The sequence below is a fragment of the Macaca nemestrina genome, chromosome 3, assembly GCF_043159975.1.
Source record: "Macaca nemestrina isolate mMacNem1 chromosome 3, mMacNem.hap1, whole genome shotgun sequence".
NCBI lineage: Eukaryota > Metazoa > Chordata > Mammalia > Primates > Cercopithecidae > Macaca > Macaca nemestrina.
In genome coordinates, this window is record NC_092127.1 from 47,209,132 (window position 1) to 47,233,086 (window position 23,955).

Consider the following 23,955-nt stretch of genomic DNA (forward strand, 5'->3'; position numbering starts at 1 on the left):
AGACTTTCTGCCCTGTTCCATTGGTCAATGTGTCTGATTTTATGCCAGTAACATGCCATTTTGATTATGATAGCTTTGCTTTATAGTAGATTTTGAAGTCAGCTGACATGATTCCTTCAGTTTTGTTCTTTTTATTCAAGATAACTTTGACTCTTCCAACTCTTTTGTGGTTTCTTAAGAATTCTAGGATTTTTAACATTTATTTTCATGAAAAAATGACATTGGAATTTTGATAGGGATTCATTTAATCTGTATATTGCTTTGGGTAGTATAGACATTTTAACAGTATTAATTCTTCCAATCCATGAGCATGGGATACTTTTCTATGTATTTGTGTTATCTATAATTTTTTTCATTAATGTTTTATAGTTTTCAGTATACAGATCTTCCAAATCCTTGGTTAAATTTACTTTTAAGTATTTTTTTAATGTGAATAGGATTGATTTCTTAATTTCTTTTTCAAATAGTTTGTTGTCAGTGTAAAGAAACACTACTGATTTTTGTGAGTTGATTGTGTATCCTTCAACTCTACTGAATTTATCAGTTTTAATTGACTTTTTTTTGTGTGTGTGGTTGTGTCATTAGGGTTTTCTACATAAAAGATTGCATTATTAGCAAACAAAAACAATTTCCCTTCTTTCCTTTTTTTTTTTTTTTTTTTTTTTGAGACGGAGTCTCGCTCTGTTGCCCAGGCTGGAGTGCAGTGGCCAGATCTCAGCTCACTGCAAGCTCCGCCTCCCGGGTTCCCGCCATTCTCCTGCCTCAGCCTCCCAAGTAGCTGGGACCACAGGCGCCGCCACCTCGCCCGGCTAATTTTTTGTGTTTTTAGTAGAGACGGGGTTTCACCGTGTTAGCCAGGATGGTCTCGATCTCCTGACCTTGTGATCCGCCCGTCTCGGCCTCCCAAAGTGCTGGGATTACAGGCTTGAGCCACCGCGCCCGGCCCCCTTCTTCCTTTCCTATTTGGATACCTTTTATTTCTTTTTCTTGTCTGATTGTTCTAGCCAGAATTTTCAGTATAACATTGAATAGAAGTGGTGAGAATGGACATCTTTGTCTTGTTCTTGATTGCATTAAAAAAAAAAAAAAAGGCCCATTGTGACTTACTTTCTGGGTTAGTGTCTCTTATCTTGGAGCATGTTTGATTTTTCTTACCCAGGAAACTGTTGCATGGGAGATGGTGTTTATCCATCACTTAACAAATTATTAACTTTACAAAAATACCAAAGATTTTCTTTCAAAAATGTTTTGTCTTTTTCCTGGAATAGGCTAGGGTCTTCTCTGCTACCCTAAATCTTGTTCTTCTCTTTTATCCTCCCCTCTCCTTGGAATATATTCCCACATTATAAAAATATTTTAAGAAGGCCCAAGGTTTAAATCAGGTAATTTACTAATATCAGGGCTGTGGTAGTTTTGGAGCAGACTTTCTTGGGTACGTATTCAAAACCCTGTCTTAGGGCTGGGTCCCTTCATTCCATCCTTGTTTGTTTTGTAGATCTGTATAAGACTCATCTTTGTCACTATCACATGAACACTTGCATCACGCTCAAGGAAGGAGGATTCGGAAGCTAAACTAGGGACACAGAGTAGAAACAGGCAGATAATCATGCCTAGACCTGTAACTGTGTACCAGGAAACCAGTAGCAGAAACTGGTTTTTCAAAGTAGAGCTCCTTTCTCTGATTCTGAATATATCACCAGCCACTTTTCCACTTTCCTCAAAACTAGCACACCCTTTGACTCCAGACTATGTCACTACAGTATAAGGTAGTGCAAAGTGAATTATACTCTTTTCATAAATGGAGAACTTGATACCTAGAAATATGCCCCCACCCAAATCCTACATAGTATTTCTGGCTTAGGGACGTGAACTTAAAAAAGACTTAACTGAGCTGTTCCAGAAATAGAAGGTGGCAGTGGCAGTACACACCGTGTGTGAGTCATAAGCTGACTAAAATGGTAAACACATCAAACATTTTGGCATCAGCTCTGCCCTGTCTGGATTATTTGTAAACCTTGAGCTTTTTGCAATTTTTTAATAAAGTAACTATAAACTCTCCTGGCAATCTTTAAGAATATCAATGTTTGAGACATATAGTAAGGCCCAGCATGCATGATATTTATTGTGTAAATAACTTTATATCAGCATTTTTAAAAATGTGATTAGAATCACCTAGAGTGTTTTTTAGAACTACAAATGCATGGACCATTGTACATCTGTTAAACAAAAATCCATAGAAAATCAATTAATTTTATCTGTTACTAATGGTGATTTAAGACCTGAATGACTGTCATTATGGAAAGAGAAAGTAACTGAAATAGAAGTTATTTGTAAAATAACATTGCTCACATTGGTTTGCATGAGCTAGGGACAAAGGAATGAAACTTCTATTAGCACCATAGTCATGTGTCATGAAAGTGATACATGTTATCTAATGCAGACGTAAATAAAAGAGCGATACTGATATTGTTCAGCTTGGGCTGCCATGACAAAATACCATAAACTGTATGGTTTAAACAACAAGAATTTATTTTCTTACAGTTCTGGAAGCTAGGAAGTCCCAGATCAAGGTGCCAGCCTGTTCAGTTCCTGGTGAGGGCTCTTTACTTGGCTTGCAGGTGGCTGCCTTCTTGCTACCTTCTCAGATGGTCTATCTTCTGTGTGAAAGCAGGAAGGGGAAGTGGGGGGAGGGAGGGAGGGAGAGAGAGAGGAAAGGAGAAAGGAAGGGAGAGAGGGAGAGATAGTGTTTTGGTATCTTCTCCTTTTTTTCCTAAGAATACCAGTCCTGTAGTATTAAGGCCCCATCTTTATGACCTCTTTTAATCTTAGTTACCTCCATAATATAGGCCTTTATCTCCAAATATGGTCACATTGGAGGCTGGGGCTTCAACATATGAACTTTGGAAGACACAGTTCAGTCCATAATAGTACCTTTATATAAAATACTACATTTTAATCTTGAGTGTTAAATTCCAGAGCATGGAATAAAATATAAGTGAAAATCCAAACTCTTTCTTCTCACATGCGTTTGCTTTCTTTTTCTTACTTGTTTCCATTAATCGTATTATGAATACATATTTATTATCAAGGGAAGATTGCTCAGAGGGTCATTTACCATATTAGATTGTTTCAAACTTCAGTATATGCACATATAGAAATAGAAGATAAAGCATTAAAACCACATAGTAGTAGAAAGAAAAAATTACAAAAGAAAAACTAAAATTGTCTTTTTTCACAACTAATATAGTAGATGAATGTTGCATTATGTATCCAAAATATTTTTTCTTTTATTGCAGTAATCTTTGACTCCTTTCTGCCTCTCATAAACTCACAGTTAATATGTCAGCAAATCCTGTTGACTGCACCTTTTAAATGAAATCAGAATTTAGCAACTTTTGGCCCTTTCACTGCTACCAATGTTGTCTGTCACCTGGATGTTTACAGTAATGACTTAAAAGTCTCCCTGATTTTTTCCTTTTCTCTCCATATCTGCCACCACATGTCACTACATCAGTCTGTTTTCAACAGAGCAACAAAGTGATCCTATTTAAATGTAACTTAGGACATGTCTTTCTCCCACAGCTTCTCGACTCTCTGAAAGTATAAACTCAAAGCTCTTCAGTGACCAAACACAGTCTTACAAGAGTCTCCCTGTCCCACCCCCGGCAACTTTATTACTTCTTTGACCTCCTCCCCAACTTCTCTTTTTTGCTCACTACGGTTCAGTCACATTGAGGAAGACCTTGTTGTTCCTGAACATTTCAGGTACATTGCCAACTCAAAGTCCCTGCACTTTGTTTTTCCACCTACCTTTGAAGTGTTTTCCCCAGGTAATTTTGTGGTTCACTTATTTCCTTCTGGTCTTCATGCAGAAGTGTCAGCTCCTCACTGAAGCCTTTCCTGCAACCCTATCTAAGATTGCAGTGTCTACCCCAAAGCTTTCTATCTCCTTTCTCTGCATTATTTTTTATTTTTGTCATTAGTACTTGTCATTGTTCAATGTCATATATATATGACTAATTTATCTCATTTGTGGTCTATTTTCCTCACTAGTATTAACCTTCATGAGACAAAACTGTCTATTTTCATTCCCTCCTTTATCCCCAGTGCCTGAAACAGTCTAACTCAGAAATAAATGAATAAATGAAGTCAACTTTACTTTAAAGAAGTAAGGAAGTAAAGCTAAAAATTATCCTATAGCAGAGGCAATATGTGACTGCATATAACTCCATGCCAATTGGTGGATCAATAAATAAGATGGCATGTAGTAAAGAGTGTAGGATTGTGGAAGAAAAAGAAAGAAACTTACAGAACAACTTTTGAAGTAGTCAAAGACAATACTATTAGAGAAAGGATAAGTAGGAACCAAATAATAAAATCAGGTGAAAAATGAGAAAACCCAATAAGTAACAGCCAAAAGGATTGATTGAGACAGGAAAAGCCTTCCCATTGAGCACGGCCCTTCTTTGCCTGCAGCAGAGATGATCAGCTTCCTGTCAGGATTGAAGCGTTATTAGGAGCATCCTCCAGTGAGGCACGGGAGCAGCTTAGTTTAGTTCAGCCCCTGCCTTGTCTCTCCTGTTAGTTTAAGATCTGTGTTGTATTGGAATGTAGCATAGCACTAGTGACCAAAGGGATTGTGATTTCTACAAAAGGAAAGAAAATGTCTTACTTATTTATGATACCAGCAAAAATAGTATAAGTGGAGTATTAATACATCCCCTTATGAAAACCTTCTGCTTTTCTCAGGCCATCTTGCTCCTGTTATTTGAAGTACTGTTTTCATTGTAATTTACCAGCAGTGCTCAGAGGAAAGGTGGAGTCTTTGAGTGGCTAAGGACCAGTCTCAGAAGGTCTTATCCCCTTATTTCCTCCAAATGTAAAATTGAAAGTATTATAACCAGCCTTACCTTATAGAGAATATTTGTAGGCAAATAATCATCATTCATTTATCAAAAATATCACCTACTAAGTTCTAAGCATTCTACTAATTTCTGGAGATTCAGCAATGAACCAGAGAGATACAGATGGTACCTTCAGGGGAAGTAAACAATTAAAATAACAGGTAATAAATTACTGACTGGTGCTATATGCTGTACAGAAAAAAACACAGGGTGAAAGGAACAGGTGGTGCTTAGGCATGGTTGTTTATACTAGATGTTGGTTAAGGAAAGATTCACTGATAATGTGATGTTTGAGCTGAAACTTTCAGGAAATAAGGGAGTGAGATGGGGATATATGGCAGGAATACAAATTCTAGGTAGCATGAATAGCAAGAGCAAAGGCCCCGAGGTGGCAGCATGCTTGTTGTGTTGAAAGAGCAGCAAATAGGCCAGTGTGACTGGAGCTCAGGGGTCGAGGAGAAGTGGTTGGAGTTGAGTGCTGAGATTCATGGGGTGGAGAGAAACAGATCATGTACTCCGCTGTAAGCCATAAGACTCTGAGCTAAATAAGTATCTATTATTTATTATAGCGTAGAACACTGATATGATGAATATAATGTTGATGAAAAATTATTTTAACAGCCCTGTATATGCTAAAAGAATTAAAGGAAATATTGAAAATAGGAGAAATTAAAATTTTATGTATTTCTAGTATCATTGAACATCATTCTAGTGATTTAGGAAGTGCATTTCCAAACTTGCTGTGGATTAGAGGAAGTGCACCTCTGACTTCTGGGTGGTCAGAAATGTGATTGAGGGCCGGGCGCGGTGGCTCAAGCCTGTAATCCCAGCACTTTGGGAGGCTGAGACGGGCGGATCACGAGGTCAGGAGATCGAGACCATCCTTGCTAACACAGTGAAACCCCGTCTCTACTAAAAATACAAAAACTTAGCCGGGCGAGGTGGCAGGCGCCTGTAGTCCCAGCTACTCGGGAGGCTGAGGCAGGAGAATGGCGTGAACCCGGGAGGCGGAGCTTGCAGTGAGCTGAGATCCCGCCACTGCACTCCAGCCTGGGTGACAGAGCGAGACTCCGTCTCAAAAAAAAAAAATAAAATAAAAAATAAAAATAAAAAATAAATAAATAAAATAAAAAATAAATAAAGAAATGTGATTGAGAGAACATCAAATTTTAAGAGCTATTTTCAGTCATTCGTTCTTTCAGTCGACTAGGACCTCAATAAAAAAATTATGAAACCATTTTTTGTACCCCAACAAAAAATTTACTGAGTAATGTGATGAATGTTGATTGTGGAATAAGCAGTAGACTCTAAGAAAACAGAAAGTAACATTTAAATCAGTGTTTTGAATTCTTTGTCTACTTCCTCAAAATGTTTGAGGAATGTAAACATTCCATTGTTAAAAGTGACCTTAGTGTCTATGATTCTCAATGAGGGCCAGTGCCTGGGGAAGGAGAGGTGGAGGGTGACAGAACAGTGGGGAAATAGCTCAAGCAAGGCTAATAGAACCTTGGAGAAGCTTGTCTGAGCCCTCAGAGCCCCTTGAGCAGAGCCATGCAAAACTTACAGAAGGATGGCTGATTTCCTCAGACTTTGTCACCAAAAGAACTTTCTGCAATTTTCGTGTGTGTGTTTGCTTTGTTATGTTTGCATTTACTTGTTTATATGGGGTATATTTGCTGTGAAAATTCACTCTCCTCTTTCCCTGTCCCCACCCCCACCTGCATGTTTTTTCTAAAGATAAAAGGAAACTCATTTGAGGACACAAATGCTAGAGCCTGCCTATGTGAAAATAGATCTTGTCCAACTCCTGGGGCCAGAAGAATTTTGTTTCCTCTTTCCATTACAATTTCATAGGAAGCTGAGGGAGAGTACCACATTTAATGAGGAATTGTCTGGGACATTCTCTCCCATCATGGTTCATTCACTAGGAACATGTCCACGTGCTCTTCTGTATCTCTTCTTTCTTTCTGTTGAGAAATTGACATTACTGTAAAGGTCAGGAGCTTAATCAGTTCATTATGGATTCCACAGATCAGCTTATTTATAAATGATCCTCATACTTTTTGAGCAAGTGTTTGCATTGTTTTGCTGGAGACAAAATAATCTTTTGCCCTGTATAACTAGTGGTTTCAACATATTTTGTCTTTTATTTAAAGTTGCAATTACTTAAACTCTAGACAATAATTTGCTTTCTGTTGATCTGAAATTAGCTTAGGTGAAAGAAATACAAAATGATTCAGCTTGTCAAATATGATTTACTGTGCTAGGAACATATCTCTAGCATGTTGGGAATAATCATTTTTCTCTTTTTAATTTTTTCCCTGAGTAGCCTCTATCATTATGTAATATAAGCATATTATATATACATTTAAGTAAATCACAAGTTAAATACTCTTTGTAGTAAAGATAAAACTAGAAATAGTTTTGTAAAAGTATTTTATTCAAGACTTTTTGGAACCGTGTACATAGCCTTATGTTTTGCAAAGAAAATAAAAGAATATCATTTCTTATTTTGATTATTTTCAAATTTTTTTTTACACTTTTTCCTAGTGTGCCCTGGTATGTGAATGTACAGCCCCAGAAAGTGTGAGCGGGAAAGATAACTTACCTTTTTTGAATTCAGGTACGTAACTCAGTTTTAAATACTTATGTTAGTTTCATGTGAAAATGAATTTTAATTTTATATATAATCAACACTGAACCAACATTCTCAGTTGTTTGTGAAACTTAGTAAATACACTGGGAAATCATGAGGGACTAGCAGAATGAGGGAAGATCGTACAATTCCACAGGAAAGATAAATGTGCTAGCTATATGGCAAAACAGATCTGATCGGCCAGGTGCAGTGGCTTACGTCCCTAGTCCCATCACTTTGGGAGGCCGAGGCAGGCGGATCACGAGGTCAGCAGATTGAGACCATCCTGGCTAACATGGTGAAACCCTGTCTCTACTAAAAATACCAAAAATTAGCTGGGCGCGGTGGTGCGTGCCTGCAGTCCCAGCAATTCTGGAGGTTGAGGCAGGAGAATTGCTTGAACCCGAGAGGCAGAGGTTGCAGGGAGCCAAGATCGCGCCACTGTGCTCCAGCCTGGAGACAGAGCGATACTCCGTCTCAAAAAACAAACAAACAAAAAACAAATATGATCATGTGCTGCATAATGGCATTTGGTCAATGACAACTACATATATGACAGTGGTCTTATGAGATTATAACACAGCTAAAATATTTCTATCGCCTAGTGACATCTTGGTGATCCTGATCTTGTGTGGGCTTAGGTTAATGTGTGTGTTTTTGTCTCAGTTTTTAACATAAAAAATTAAAAAGTAATAAATTAAAATAAAAAGTTATAGAATAAGGAAGAAAGAAAAAATACTTTTGTACAACTGTACAATGTATTTGTGTTTTCAGCTAAATGTTATTATGAAAGTGTCAAAAAGTTAAGAAAATTTAAAAGTTTATAAAGTAAAAAAGTTACAGTAATCCTAGGTTAATTTATTATTGAAGAAAGAAAAGATTTTTAAAATGTTGTAGCCTACGTGTACACTGTTTATCAAGTCAACGGTAGAGTATGGTAATGTTCTAGGTCTTCACATTCACCCACCACACACTCACTGACTCATCCAGAGCAACTTCTAGCACTGCAGACTTCATTCATGGCAAGTGCCCTTTACAGGTGTACCATTTTTAATCTTTTATACCATATTTTTACTGTATCTTTTCAATGTTTAGATATGTTTAGGTACATAAATACTTAACATTATGGTACAGTTACCTAAAGTTTTACACACAGTAACATACTATACAGATTGTAACCTAGGAGCAATAGGCGATACCATGGAGCATAGGTGTGTAGTAGGCTCTGCCGCCTAGGTATTTGTAAATGTATGCTGTGGTCTTTGCACCATGACGAAATTGCCTAATGACTAATTTCTCAGAACATATCTCCTTGTTAAACTACACATGACTGTAAATTTATTTTAGCTACTGGATCATATACTATCCCAAACAAGAAACACTAGAAGACAGTGTGAAGCTCTTGTTTAGTTTGACTTCTTAATTATGTAACTCATAAAGTTGTTAAAACAATAGATATATGGATTCAGTAGGAAAAATTAATAATCACATTTGTACATTCTTGGGTATATATGTGTGTATTGCTTTATTCACAGTAATGTGTTTGCATTTTTACAAGGTATTAGACTATTAAATGTATTTATGAATAAAATTGAGACATATAGTACAGTTAAAATATATGTGATATGAATATGTAAAATTATGGACCCAATTTTTAAATGATAATGTAAATTAAATGACCATTAGTAAATAATGACTACTGTAGTGACAGACAATATGCTAATACCTTATATACCTTGTCTTAGATAATCCTCTGACATGTGCTCTGAGGAAGGTACTATCATTATCCATATTTCACAAATGAGGAAGTCTTCAAGATAACCTATGCAGTAAACAATGGGTCCAGAATTTAAACCCACTTTGATTCCAAGGCCTTTGCTCATAATAGGCTGTGGTATTACTAAGAAGGCATTAATCAACAAATTGGTGTCACGGTAAAATACCTTACTCTTTTTTCTAGCCCTGCCATGTTGTACATTTAAGCAGTGACATAGATAGCATGATAATCAGGTTAATGAATAATACAGAACATCAACAGCTTACAAATACAGAACCCCTAAATTATTAGCAGTTTTCTCTTGCAGGAGGCAGCTAACAATAGGGAATGGGGAAGGAGAGGCATCCCTTTGGCTCTGTTTATACACACAGATAAATAAAATGCAATTTAATTGAGAAATATGTTTCAAAACATCAAATCCACTTTCACAGAATGAAGAATTAACCCAAGGAAGAACAGGTGTTTCTCAACCTACAGCCAAATGAAATGGGATTTTTCTTAGTTTTTATGAAAGATATAATACTGTGGGGTATGTACTAAATAGTGTTTTGAAGGGTCTACCCAGAAAGCTATTAATCAACCGTACATGCTAAAAAACACCTGAGTTATTAGTGTTCTTAAAATATTTAAAGTATTATCAAAGGGTCCTCCTCATATTTGTTTTTCACCTGAAAGTTGGCTAAACCTTTAGTTCTTTACTTTAATATGTTCACAAACCATAATTTATTTCATTCATTAAATGTTAATTTTTAAAAATAAATTTGAGTGGGATATTAAGTTCATTTTAAATACAGCTTGATTCAGGTTATCATCAAAACCATCTATACTATAATAAGACACATTTTAATGATTACGTGAACCCTCTAACTTTTTTATACACACAAAAAGAAGTGACATTTTGTGATACTTATTGGTTAAGTAAAAATTTCAAGGAGAAAGAGAAACATTACTTTAAAATCAAGCAAACATATTACTTATGGAAGAAGAGACAGAGAGATCGTATTGAAAAATAGATCATTACCTCTCCATAGCTGTGCCATAAATTCTGTAAGGCATAAGTCTTGGAAGCCATACTAATTCTTCCAGACTACCAGGGTATTTGTTTGTTACACATAAACTGTAATATGACAAAAGCTACTGACATAACATTGATGGGAGCAGCTGCATTCTGCAATTTAAATATACTTTGTGGAGTGAAAGATGATTAATTATTGCTTTTCTCCTTTCATGGAGGTGACAGTTTGGTGGTGACAGTCCACTTAGTTCTGAAGGTAATTCTAAATGTCTTTAGTCCAGTCAACCTGGAGGACCACTCAGAACCTAGGATATTTGTCACAGATATTTTCTTGGAGTCATCTTACATTAGGAGAAGATGAGAGTAAATGAAAATCAAATGTTATAAAGACTGGATTTTTAAAAACCTTATAAAAAGACAACTAAGTGCTATTCATAAAATGTTTCTGTTCAAAATATAAAGGTGCATTGTGCAGATATAAAATATGTATATGTATAACTTTAATCTTTTGTTCTATTTATTTATCTAAACTCAGCAACTCTGGAATTAATCCATTCTATACCCATGTGGTATTTCTTTAATCTGTGGGCAAAGTAATCTATTGACATTCTTCTCAAGTCTTTGTATTAATGTCTTAAATGGATTTTTCAAGTCTCCAGTGAGTTATGAAGTACTTACTGAGTGGGAGAGAATGTCATATCTTATATCAGTTCCTCACTATTCTATTTACGTCTCTAGAGATTTTGGTATAAATCAGGAAGTTCACTTATCTGTTGTAAAACTAAGAAGGAAAACACTTTCCCCAAAGTCCTCACCCTTTTCATGCCCTTGCAAATTGAATGTGGATGTTGGGAATATGGGGAATTTAGGATGGAAGGAGAGAGAGAATAAGGAACAGGTGGGGCAGAATTTATAATTCCATAAGAAAGATATATAAGTACCTTAATTACATGGGAATACAAACAAGGCACACACTAGAAGACACAGTATGTAATAGACATGTGAAGGTCTTACTTAGTTTGACTTTCTAACTATATAACTGATAAAATTAAGTTGTTAAAAAGTAGACTTTTCTCTAATTATTTGCTTATTTAAATAAAATAGTACTAAGAAAACTTTAAATTATTTTCTATGGGAGGTGGAGTGGAAAGGGGAGTAGGGGAAATGAGTTTTGACTGTATAGAAGGGGAGATGGTAGGTCTTTCACACAGTCATGGAGTTTGGTGCCTAAGTCACACTGACTGAGGTACCTTGTCTGCAGCACAGCAATAATAATTGCTGTATTGATACAAGAACACTGGATGGGCTGACAGAAGAAATGGTTTTAAAGCCTAAGTTTTTCAACCAGCAGTTTGGTCCTGAAAGACAGTTCAGCTTCTTTGCCTTTCAATTATTTTTAAATGACCAAATTAACCTAAGCAGTTTTTTACTTCCTTTTTGGCTCTCAAATGTTTGAAGCTGATGTAGCATAGGTTAGCGTTTACATTGTTCTCCTTTTTAGAAACACTTAATGAAAGTATTCATTTTCATCAGTTTTATATGGAGGAATATTTGGCATTTATAGTTTTCTTTCTCAGGGGTTACTATTTACAGTTAAAAAGTCTGACCAGTGATAGAACATTAAAAAAAGTGTTTTAAACACAATTCTCTGTAAATTCCTTAATTCTCTCTGTTTTTTGGTAAAATTATTGTATAATTCTACAGAGTACTTCAGCCCATGGACCCTAAAATTCCCATGCCAAATCTAAGAATCTAGTAGACCCTGTCACAAAGTTTCCCATTCTGGTCCCATTTACAGTGAGCTCCCTGCCTCAGCAAGCATTAGATCTGATACAGCATTTTTGTATATGTAACAGCCATGATTTCCATGACTGTGGGAGTTAGAATCCAAACAAAAATGAGGAAACTGTGCTGCTATTAGTCATAAATATGTGCAGTTCGCCTTCCTATATGGAGAACTTACTGGTATTTGTATTCCTTGCTTCACAGCTTTGATCCTTTTTCACCAAATAGGGTTAAATCACCTATTATTGTTGTTTTGAAGAAGATACTAGATTGTAAGCTACTTAAGAGGAAGGAACATTACTTTTTTATTTGCAGTCTATATCATTTTATGTTAACAAGCTCTGGGCACTTAAACGTTATAAATTGAATTCTTCATTATTTAGCATGTACCCTCTCCCATTGGTCTAGAAATCTCCAATCAGTTAGAATTTGGTGAATAATTTATTGGTTAAAAAAAATCGTTATAAGGAATAAAAATTTCTAGCCCTGCTGAATGTGCCCCTGAGATTTCAAGAGAACCAAGCAAGAGAGTTGATTTCCCCACATGGCCCTTTAAAGAATGGTGACTTCTAAACCTAAACACACACACACACACACACACACACACACACACACACACACACACAGAAAGTGAGAGAGAAATCCCAGCTCTTTGGGAGGCAGAGGTGGGCAGATCACCTGAGGTCAGAAGTTCAAGACCAGTCTGGCCAACACGGTGAAACCCCGTCTGTACTAAAAATACAAAAAATTAGCTGGGTGTGGTAGTGGGCACCTATAATCTCAGCTACTCAGGAGGCTGAAGCAGGAGAATTGCTTGAAAACCCAAGAGGTGGGGTTTGCAGTGAACCAAGATCATGCCGTTGGACTCCAGCCTGGGCAACAAGAGCAAAACTCCATCTCAAAAAAATAAAATAAAACAAAATAAAATAAGATAAAATAAAATAAAATAAAATAGAGAGAAACACAGAGACAAAGAGCTAGAGACAGAGAGAGGGAAAGGAATGGGAGGAAAGGGTGCTTTTCTTTCTTAAATCTCATGGGGAAAAAGCTTCAAAAATTGATAGTCTTGGAGTCTGGATATAAATGCAATCCGTTCACTGATACCCACTTAAAGGGAAAAATGCCGAGAGCTAACCTGATCTTGGGATGGGGGTGGTCAGCAGTCAGTGAGGCATCATTCTGGTGATGTACAATATAAACATATCCTGGGAGTGGAAGGTGCCTAGAGCAGATGGGAGCACAGGAGGCTGGAGGGCAGGTGCAGGAGGTGTGATGCCTTCTTTCCTTCCGGAGAACACAGAGATCTTCCATACAAGAATACAATAATGCTTGTTAAATGGTAAACAGCAGGTGTATCTTATCTGAATTTATGCTTCAGATAACAGAAAACTCAATTATTATTTTTTCTTTAAGAAAGATGTTCAAATGTAATTATTTAGGTTTGGAATAAAATAATTTACTACTTTCCTTAAGTCTTATTAAAAATTTTGTACTGCCTCTAACTAAAGGAGAGCGAAACGCCAAAAAACCCTCCCCAAAATCAATGAATCCAGGAGCTGTGTTTTTGAAAAGATTAACAAATAGATGGACCACTAGCCAGACTAATAAAGAACAAAAGAGAGAATAATCAAATAGACACAATAAAAATGATAAAAGGGAGATCACCACTGATCCCACAGAAATACAAACTACCATCAGAGAATACTGTAAATACCTCTATGCAAATAAACTAGAAAATCTAGAAGAAATGGATAAATACCTGGGCACATACACCCTCCCAAGACTAAACCAGAAGGGTTGAATCCCTGAATAGACCAATAACAAGTTTTGAAATTCAGGCAGTAATTAGTAGCCTACCAACCAAAAAAAGACCAGGATCAGACTGATTCATAGCCAAATTCTACCAGAGGTACAAAGAGGAGCTGATACCATTCCTTCTGAAACTATTCTAAACAATAGAAAAAGAGGGAATCCTCCCTAACTCATTTTATGAGGCCAGCATCATCCTGATACAAAAACCTGGCAGAGACACAACAGAAAAAGAAAATTTCAGGCCAATATCCCTGATGAACATCCATGCGAAATTCCTCCATAAAATGCTGGCAAACTGAATCCAGCAGCACATCAAAAAGCTTATCCACCACAGTCAAGTCGGCTTCATCCCTGGGATGCAAGTCTGGTTCAACATATGCAAATCAATAAACATAATCCATTACATAAACAGAACCAATGACAAAACCACATGATTATCACAATAGATGCAGAAAAGGCCTTCAATAAAATTCACCCCTTCATGCTAAAAACTCTCAATAAAGTAGGTATTGATGGAATGTATTTCAAAATAATAAGAGCTATTTATGACAAACCCACAGTCAATATCATACTGAATGTGCAAAAGCTGGAAGCATTCCCTTTGAAAACCAGCACAAGTCAAGGATGCCTTTTCTCACTACTCTTATTCAACATAGTATTGGAATTTCTGGCCAGGACAATCAGGCAAGAGAAAGAAATAAAGGGTGTTCAAATAGGAAGAGAGGAAGTCGAATTATCTCTGTTTGCAGATGACATGATTATATATTTAGAAAACCCCATCGTCTTAGCCCAAAATCTCCTTAAGCTGATAAGCAACTTCAGCAAAGTCTCAGAATACAAAATCAATGTGCAAAAATCACAAGCATTCCTATACACCAATAATAGAGAGCCAAATCATGAGTGATTCACAAATCACTCCTATTCACAATTGCTACAAAGAGAATAAATACCTAGGAATACAACTTACAAGGGATGTGAAGGACCTCTGGAAGGAGAACTACAAACCACTGTTGAGAGGAAATAAGAAATGACACAAACAAATGGAAAAACATTCTATGTTCATGAATAGGAAGAATTAATATCATGAAAGTGGCTATACTGCCCAAAGTAATTTGTAGATTCAATGCTATCCCCATCAAGTTACCATTGACTTTCTTCACAGAAATAGAAAAAACTACTTTAAGTTTCATATGGAACAACAAAAAAATAGCCCATATAGCAAAGGCAATCCTAAGCTAAAAGAACAAAGCTGGAGGATCACATTACCTGACTTCAAACTATACTCTAAGGCTACAGTAATCAAAACAGCATGGTACCAGTATCAAAACAGACACACACACACAAACACACACACACACACACACACACATATTGGAATAGAACAGAGGCCTCAAAAATAATGCCACACGTCTAGAACCATCTGATCTTTGACAAACCTGACACAAACAAGCAAAGAGGAGCAGGTACCATTCCTTCTGAAATGATTCCAAACAATAGAAAAAGAGGGACTCCTCCATAACTCATTTTATGAGGCCAGCATCATCCTGATACAAAAACCTGGCAGAGACACAACAAAAAAAGAAAATTTCAGGCCAATATCCCTGATGAACATCGATGCAAAAATCCTCAGTAAAATACTGGCAATGGGGCAAGGATTCCCTATTTAATAAATGGTGTTGGAAAAACTGGCTAGCCACATGTAGAAAACTGAAACTGGACCTTTTCCTTACAATTTATTCAAAAATTAACTCAAGATGAATTAAAGACTTAAACATAAGACCTAAAACCATAAAAACCCTGGAAGAAAATCTAGGCAATACCATTCAGGACATAGGCATGGACAAAGACTTCATGACCAAAACACCAAAAGCAATGACAATCAAAGCCAAAATTGACAAATGGGATCCAATTAAATTAAAGAACTTCTGCACACAAAAGAAACTATCATCAGAGTGAACAGGCAACCTAAAGAATGGGAGACAATTTTTGCAATTTATTCATCTGACAAAGGGCTACTATCCAGAATCTACAAGGAACTTAAACAAATTTGCAAGAAAAAAAACCCATCCAAAAGTGGGTGAAAGATATGAACAGACACTTCTGAAAAGAAGACATTTATGTGGCCCACAGAAATATGATCCAGCAATCCCATTACTGAGTATATATCCAAAGAATTATAAATCATTCTACTATAAAGACACATGCACGTGTATGTTTACTGTTCACAATAGCAAAGATTTGGAATCAACCCAAATGCCAATCAGTGATAGACTGGATAAAGAAAATGCGGGCTGGGTGCGGTGGCTCAGACCTGTAATCCTAGCACTATGGGAGGCCAAGGCGGGTGGATCACAAGGTCAGGAGATCAAGACCATCCTGGCTAACATGGTGAAACACTGTCTCTACTAAGAATACAACAACAACAAAAAAATTAGCCAGGCATGGTGGTGGGCGCCTGTAGTCCTAGCTACTTGGGAGACTGAGGCATGAACCCAGTAGGCAGAGCTTGCAGTGAGCCGAGATTGCACCACAGCACTCCAGACTAGGAGAGAGAGTGAGAGTCCGTCTCAAAAAAAAAAAAAAAAAAAAAAAAAAAAAAAAAAAAAAGTGGGGGAGCATATATACACCATGGAATACTATGCAGCCATAAAAAAGGATGAGTTAATGTCCTTTGCAGGGACATAGATGAAATTGGAAACTATCATTCTCAGCAAACTAACACAGGAACGGAAAACCAAACACCACATGTTCTCACTCATAAGTGGGAGTTGAACAATGAGAACACATGGACACAGGGAGGGGAACATCACACACTGGGACCTGTCAGTGGGTGGGGTCTAGGGGAAGGATAGCATTAGGAGAAATACCTAATATAAATGATGTGTTGATGGGTGCACCAAACCACCATGGAACGTATATACCTATGTATCAAACCTGCATGTTCTACACATGTATCCCAGAACTTAAGAGTATAATAATAACAATAATAATAAAGTTTGGTCTACTTCATGTAGCACCATAGATTTTAATTGACTTTCACAATACCACACAATTAAGCTAAATATTGAGATAACTTTCTCCTCATTACCACCCCCATCCAAAGCAATGCATGATTCAGAATATTTTAAGATAGTCAAAACTAGTCCCTACCGTACTCATTTTGAGTCCTGATGAATTCCAGCCAAAAGCAAATGCCAAGTTTTTCCTTGTTTTTCCTTTCATTCATGCGTTACTAAATTCACTACCTTGTTGAATATCAGATGATATTCATTTTATATTAACAAAATATATTTTCTCCGTGTGATTTAAATGGGTTTTGCCTCAGTGGTTGTAAGTCTCTGGTATGTAAAATTTGGGGCCATCTTGGTTTATAACATTGGCCCTTGATCCTTTTTACTTCCTCCCTAGATTTATTTGCCCTTTGCTGTTTTAACAAATGTGTTGCAATCCACTGGCTTTGCTCTTTTGAAATTTCCATATATTTTCATTACTGTGTGCTAATACAATATTTAACTTAAGATGTTAAGTAGCTTCAAAGGGAAGGGTAAACTTCGCTATCTAATAATGAATAGGACCATCTCTTAGACGACTTTAAATGCTTCAACTATCTTTGTAAGTCCATTTATCTCCTCCTCTTCCTCTAGGTAAACGAGAAGAAAACCAATATGGGCAAGAAAGTGATAATAGTCAAAAAGTTTACATTTTGTGGAAGAACATGAAGGGATCTTTCAGTTATGGTTAATCTTTTCCCTGATTCTGGTCCCTGTGCTCTCTCTTGCATTGGGGCTTTTAATTATACTCTTCCTTCTTGCATTTTCCCCTCTCAATTTCCACAATTAGTGGTGTCCTACCTGCTCTCTTCATGGGGAGAGTAATGACGAGAAACATCTGAGTCGTAAGATCTAAGACTCATTTCTGTATGTTTTATTTACTGGGCATTATGGTAAGTGCAGGAGGAAAAAAAGAGAACCAGAAAAACTACACAGCTCTCTCCACCACTCTCCCCCCAACACACACAAAGCTCATATTCCCGCAGGAGACATAGACTACTAAACAGACTACTGTAGTACAGTCGGTAAGATCCATGATAGAAATGGCGGTGTGATGTAAAAAGGAGAGACATCTACATAGGGAGGGAGGTAGTATAAGCTGAAGAAGGCTTCCTGGAGGAGGCGATAGCTGAGCTAAGTTTATAGGATGATTACATATGGTTAGGAAAGTGGGGAGTTCCTGTGATTTGCATGGAATGCCTTGACCAGAGGCATACTGGCAAGAAACAACTTGATGAGTGCAGTAGAGTACAGGTTGTCTGGTTTTCTCAGCACGACATAGGAGCTAGCTTCTAGCTTTACAAATAGTATCCTTCACTCACTGAAGCACAATGAACAGACCTAAGGACAGTCCTTTTTCTAACCACCCAGGATCTAAAATCCAAATTCTACAGGTGAAATTCAGTTGTCACCAACTGTAGATAAATAATGCATGTGTGTTTTATTACGACATCTGTAATAGTTTTTCTTATTTTTGGCCAAGAGCTCGTGAGTTTGGCTGGATTCAGGGTATCTGTTTGCTGTATTTTCTGAGTTGCTCTCAGGTTTTTCTTACCCTCACTTTTCTGAAGCCATGCTAAGGATAGTGTTTTTGTAATTTCTGTTTAGGTTTCTCAGTGCTCATCCAATCTTTAAAAGAGCCAACGTTCATTTATTATGTGTTTAAGTCTAAGATATTTTCAAATACAAATGAGAATGTGTCAGTATCTAATTGGATTACAGACTTATCCTTAGAAAGTATAATGTAGCTTTTGGAGAATAGGCAATATAGGTACATTTAGCTGAATAATTAATTAAACAACTACATAATTAAAACTATGGAATGAATAGATTCTCTACAAGAATCTGCAGTGTAGTACAATAATGAATCTGTATGGCCTGAAGCCAATCAAGTTAGATTCATTGAAATATGCTGCTTCTATCATGTACTGGAAGCAAGAAAGTATGTGAAGATAATCGCAGATTAGCTTCCTCTGGAGAAACATATAAACGATAACCTGGTGAAATAAATGTTTGAGCTTTTTGATTATCCCCTGGACCCTGAATCTGTATTTCCAAAATTTCTTGTCCAGTGAACCCACTGATATTGCTAGCATAGCTTTGTTTACAGAAACAGCAGAGAGAAGGCCATCTCTATGGTATCTCTTTGGTTTATCTTCTCTGCTCCAAAGTTACTTGAGCAGCAGTCTTTTTTATCCATGTTGGCTTTGTTGAACATTTCCTCAGCATCCTTACTTTGGATAATTTAGAACTGCAGCAGTTTGGCTTTCACAATTACTGAATCCCATGAAAAAGCAGGTGGCATGCTACCTTGTTCAATGTCCCTATTACAGTCTGGGAGAAACAATATAGAAATTTGAGTTGTGCTGCAATTTCAAAGGAAAGAAAAATCTGCCATTTACTTTCCTTCTATGTGTTCATCTCAAGGGGTAGATCTCAAGGGGTGGACCTCAAGAGGAATGTGTCAATCAAGATCTGGACTAGTTCAGAACTTTACTCACATTGTTATCACAATACAATGATATGGTCTAAAATATCTCAACTACTTTTCTTTTGATTTAATCGGTCACAGGGTATTTTTAGCAATTGTATGGCAATTGTGAAAAAATGAAGATGAGAATACACACAGGGCTCTCTTTAAAAAGAGCTTATAATAGGTATTACATAGTTACTGTTATTGAGATAAGCCTATTGTATGGACAGCAAGTCATCTCCTGCATGAATAAATACTTGCCACCAGTGGAGAGCCAGAGATGAAAGTCATTCACAGTCATTTGCTTATTTACACAGCTGGAGTGTGTGTGAACAGAGTGTGTATGCTATAGAGAATAATCTTTTTTTCTAAGTTGACAAAACATTCATCTTTTGTGTCCCATTGTTCAATACTGGACACATGAGTACCATGCCTTTCTTTTATGTGACGATAGCAAAACCTCCCCGCCATCAGACCATCAAGAATTTTGAGTTGAGAACGTTTTATTTGCTCTTTGTGTAACCAGTGCAACAAATTTGCATGGTATTTAAAGTTCAGACCCAATTTATTCATCTTAAAAATAATACTGTGTTATACTGCATTTTATGATACATAGGATACATATGATACATACATATACTGCATTTTATGATACTTGCTTCAGACATGATAGGTGTTTAATAAGCAACACTGCTGGGTCAAACTGGGTTGCAAAGTAGATTCCATTATACCTACATTGAGATAATGATAAAGATATGCAATTTACTACTAATGTTTGGAGACCTATGAGTCTCAAAGGATCAGAACCTATACCACAAAATTTAAATAGGCAACCACACTGGCAATTTTTTGCATGACTAAAGTGCCTGGGTTTTAAATTGTTCCAAGTATTTTCTTTATAAATAGCAACATTCCCAGAGAGTCCTTGGATGCTGTGTACCTGGTAGTTACAGGAGAGTTCTGGAGTTCATTAATCAAACCACCCTTGATTTCTGCTTAATCTATTTCAACAAAGGTTTATATTCAGAGTGCATTGAAGAGTATTAGAATGGAAACAATAGGGCCAGGTGTGGTGGCTTGCACCTGTAATCTCAGCACTTTGAGAGGCCGAAATGGGGGGATAGCTTGAGTCCAGGAGTTTAAGACCAGCCTGGGTAATAATGGTGAAACTCTGTCTTCACAAAAAAAAAAAAAAAAAAAAAAAAATTACCATGCTCCTGTAGTCCCAGCTACTTGGGAGGATGAGACAGGAAGATCACTGAGCTCACACTTAAGCTCCAACCTTGGTGACGGAGTGAGATCCTGTCTCAAAATAAAAAAATAAAAATAAAAATAAATAAATAAATATATATATATATATATATATATATATGAGAAAACAGTAAACTAAAAGTAGAAGGATTTGTTTTGAGATCAACAGAGAAAATGAAGACTTTTATATTTTGTGACATAATTAAAAATACAACTTTTCTAAAAAATTATTATTGATGTATATATAAAAGGCAAGCAAAATCCAAGGATTTTTAACCATGCTTTAGGCGATACAAAAGTTCTGTGTAATCATGAAAAAAAAAAGAGGTTAAAAAATAGCACTTATACTGAGTCTAGATAAACCAAATAACTAAATATTTATATATGTTGCTAAATAAGAAACAATTTGGCCATTTTAAGGACTGAAGTTTGTCTTACCATAAAATGATGCATGCATATTCCTAACCATGTTAGGTATATTGGGAATTCATGAGATCCCATATTTGGTATATGGACACCATAACGAATTTAGTACATATTTTTTCTCTTCCTATTCCAGAGATACTGTAATAGAAGGAGTAATCAAATTCTTATATCTTTGAAACACTGTCACTTCACAAATGAATAAAACTTTTTCTTTTCTTAATCGGCTGTAAGTCCTTATATTTCAGGAAAAAGAAAGTAAAGATAATAAACTCTAAGTATGTATTCTGTAAAGAACCAAATTGACAACATTTAAATATTGTGCTTATATTCAAAAGATAATCTTTAGGGGCATACCACTCTAGATTTTAAAATGCAGTATTTTCTCTCAACATGCTAGAAATAGTGTACTTTCTTCTGGCTTCTGTTGGTGCTGTTGAAAAGTGAGCACTCTAATTCTTGGCAGGAGGTATTGTAAGTGTACTAGAAGTTTTGAATCTGGTGGTTGAAGAACGGGATGTTCGAAATCAAAGTTTCCATTATGGTACTAGTTTTGATAATGATAATGTCCCGAGTGTACCTTTGAGAATGGATGATTGCAGAGGAATGGATGAATAGATCCTCATTTCAGTGTTCAAAAATATGTATGTTTACCCAAGTAGCGAATGAAATACGGTGTTCTTACAAACTGTAAAATTTTGAAAAGAATTTTTCCCTGTACATTGAGGAGATCTAGCCCACATACCATGTTCAATATTATTTAAAGCCTTCTGCTTCAATATCAAATAATGTTTTTAATTAGCTTTATTTAAACTGAAGTCAACTAATCATAGATTCTTGACTGGTGACTGACTTGATATTTTATTGCCCGCTAAGCTTTGGTGTGTAAGTAAGTGTGACATAGGCATTCATTGCTGAAGAGCAATGGAAATGAAATTCTCCCCCAATGGTTTGAAAGTGTGGTGTGAGTACTGGCTTCACTAATAAGTATCGAATGTTATCATAATATCTAATCCTATATGCTTTTTCTGAATCTTTTAAAAAAATTCTTGGTTACATGACTTTGTTACTTTCCCCTACATACTAAATACGGTTTCTTCACAGTCCCTCTGCCTTGCTTCTGATAATACGTGGTTTCAGGAAAGTGTGTTATTGACTCATTGATACTAAAGTATGCTTGGTATTTGAATTTTAACAGATTTTAAGACAAAAGAGTGAACCTTTCTGACATGTAAGAAATAACATTTAGTAAGACATTTTGTAACTCCTAAAATAACATATAAGTTTGTGACCTACTACGTAAATAGGTAAAGTTGACTAAAAGTGATCAGAAGAAATTCAGAAATATATTTGTTCAAAGTGTATATTAGGTGTACATATTTATGCTTTAATGTATATTTGTAGACACATACACTTTATAAAACTTTAGAAGAAGACAAGAGTCAATAGGTAATAAATTAGAAAGCCACAGTAGCCACATTTATGATTTGGAGTCTGATGTATATTTTTTCTTTTAATTTAACAAAGATTATATGTCTCAGAAGCTACTGAAAAAAAAGCCAAAATAAAATTCTTAGAAATTCAGATACGCTAATGGATTTTGATTAAAAATAAATTTTGGATCAAATGAATAACAAAAGTGTTACCTTGACTAATGGTTTTGTTAATTGGGCTTCGCCTGACATGCGTTTGCTTAGAATTTAAGTATGATTTTTTCTTTATTTTCCAGTGTTAAAGAACCCAGTATGTAAATTGTATAGATTTCCCACATCTGACAATAAGTGGATGCGAATTCGAGAGCAAATGTCAGAGAGCATTCTTTCCTTTCATATTCCTAAGGAATTGATTTCCCTTCACATTAAAGAAGATTTGTGCAGGTAAGAGAAAATAACTGTTGTCTCTCATATTAATTATTTTATATCATTTAAAATTTTTAATTGACAAATTATATATAATCTGTGCAACGTTTTGAAATATGTATGTGTTGTGAAATAGCTAAATCGAACCCAGTTAACATTTTCATTACCTCACATACTTATCAATTATTATTTTTTTTCTAGAATATTTTTTCTAAAGGCATAATGATGACGTAAAAATCTAGACCTGAACTGTATACTATGGTGGCCACTAGTCCTATGTAACTATCAATTACTTGAGATATGACTAATCCAAAATGAAATGTTCTATCACTGTAAGATACACACCAGATCTTTAATTCTTAGCACACGCTTGCAGATGATTTAATAACAAAATGTTAACTTGGATATATTGAGGTTTTATAAAATATATTACTAAAGTTAACCTCATCTGCTTTTTTTATTTAAACTTTTAAAATATGGCTACTAGAAAATTTAACATTACATATGTTACTTTCATTTGTGGTTTGAGCTATATTTCTTGGATACCTTGGTATCTAGCCAATAATTTGAGCTTTGATCTTGTAATAATTCTTGTGTCTTTTCCTCAACTGCTTATGGTTGCTGTTTCTGGAAATAATTCCTATTTGACTCACCTTTGGACTTCTCGTTTGTAGTAAGGCTTTCAGAAATTTATTAGTCTAAAAACGACTGGAGATGACTGAATAAAACATGCTATGCTAATAGACAGTATTGTACAACAAAATTAAATCAGTTGCTATAATAAGGTAGAGGGATTTGAGAGCTTATTGCTTGTTAAGAGTATCTCTGGACCATGACTAATCAATTTGTTTCTCTGCCTTTTAAACAAACCTGTAATAACATTAAAAATGCTGAATGCTACATTATATAAAATCCTGTTAAGGTTCTAAATCTCATTAAATTAGCAACTTTTAAAAAGTTAACACTCTATA

The 23,955-nt window shown here is 35.8% G+C and overlaps 1 protein-coding gene across 12 annotated transcripts in view; it reads left to right on the forward strand.

Moving 5' to 3' along the window:
* The window catches only part of LOC105493295 (inositol polyphosphate-4-phosphatase type II B), an 822,839-nt gene that overhangs the window by 585,945 nt on the left and 212,939 nt on the right, over positions 1 to 23,955 (forward strand). For all 12 annotated transcript variants that reach the window (XM_011760836.3, XM_011760835.3, XM_011760841.3 and 9 more), the window contains 2 exons: positions 7,455 to 7,527; positions 22,855 to 23,002. In XM_011760836.3, the coding sequence (XP_011759138.1) occupies positions 7,455 to 7,527; positions 22,855 to 23,002 (221 nt within the window). The remainder of the gene's footprint in view (positions 1 to 7,454; positions 7,528 to 22,854; positions 23,003 to 23,955) is intronic.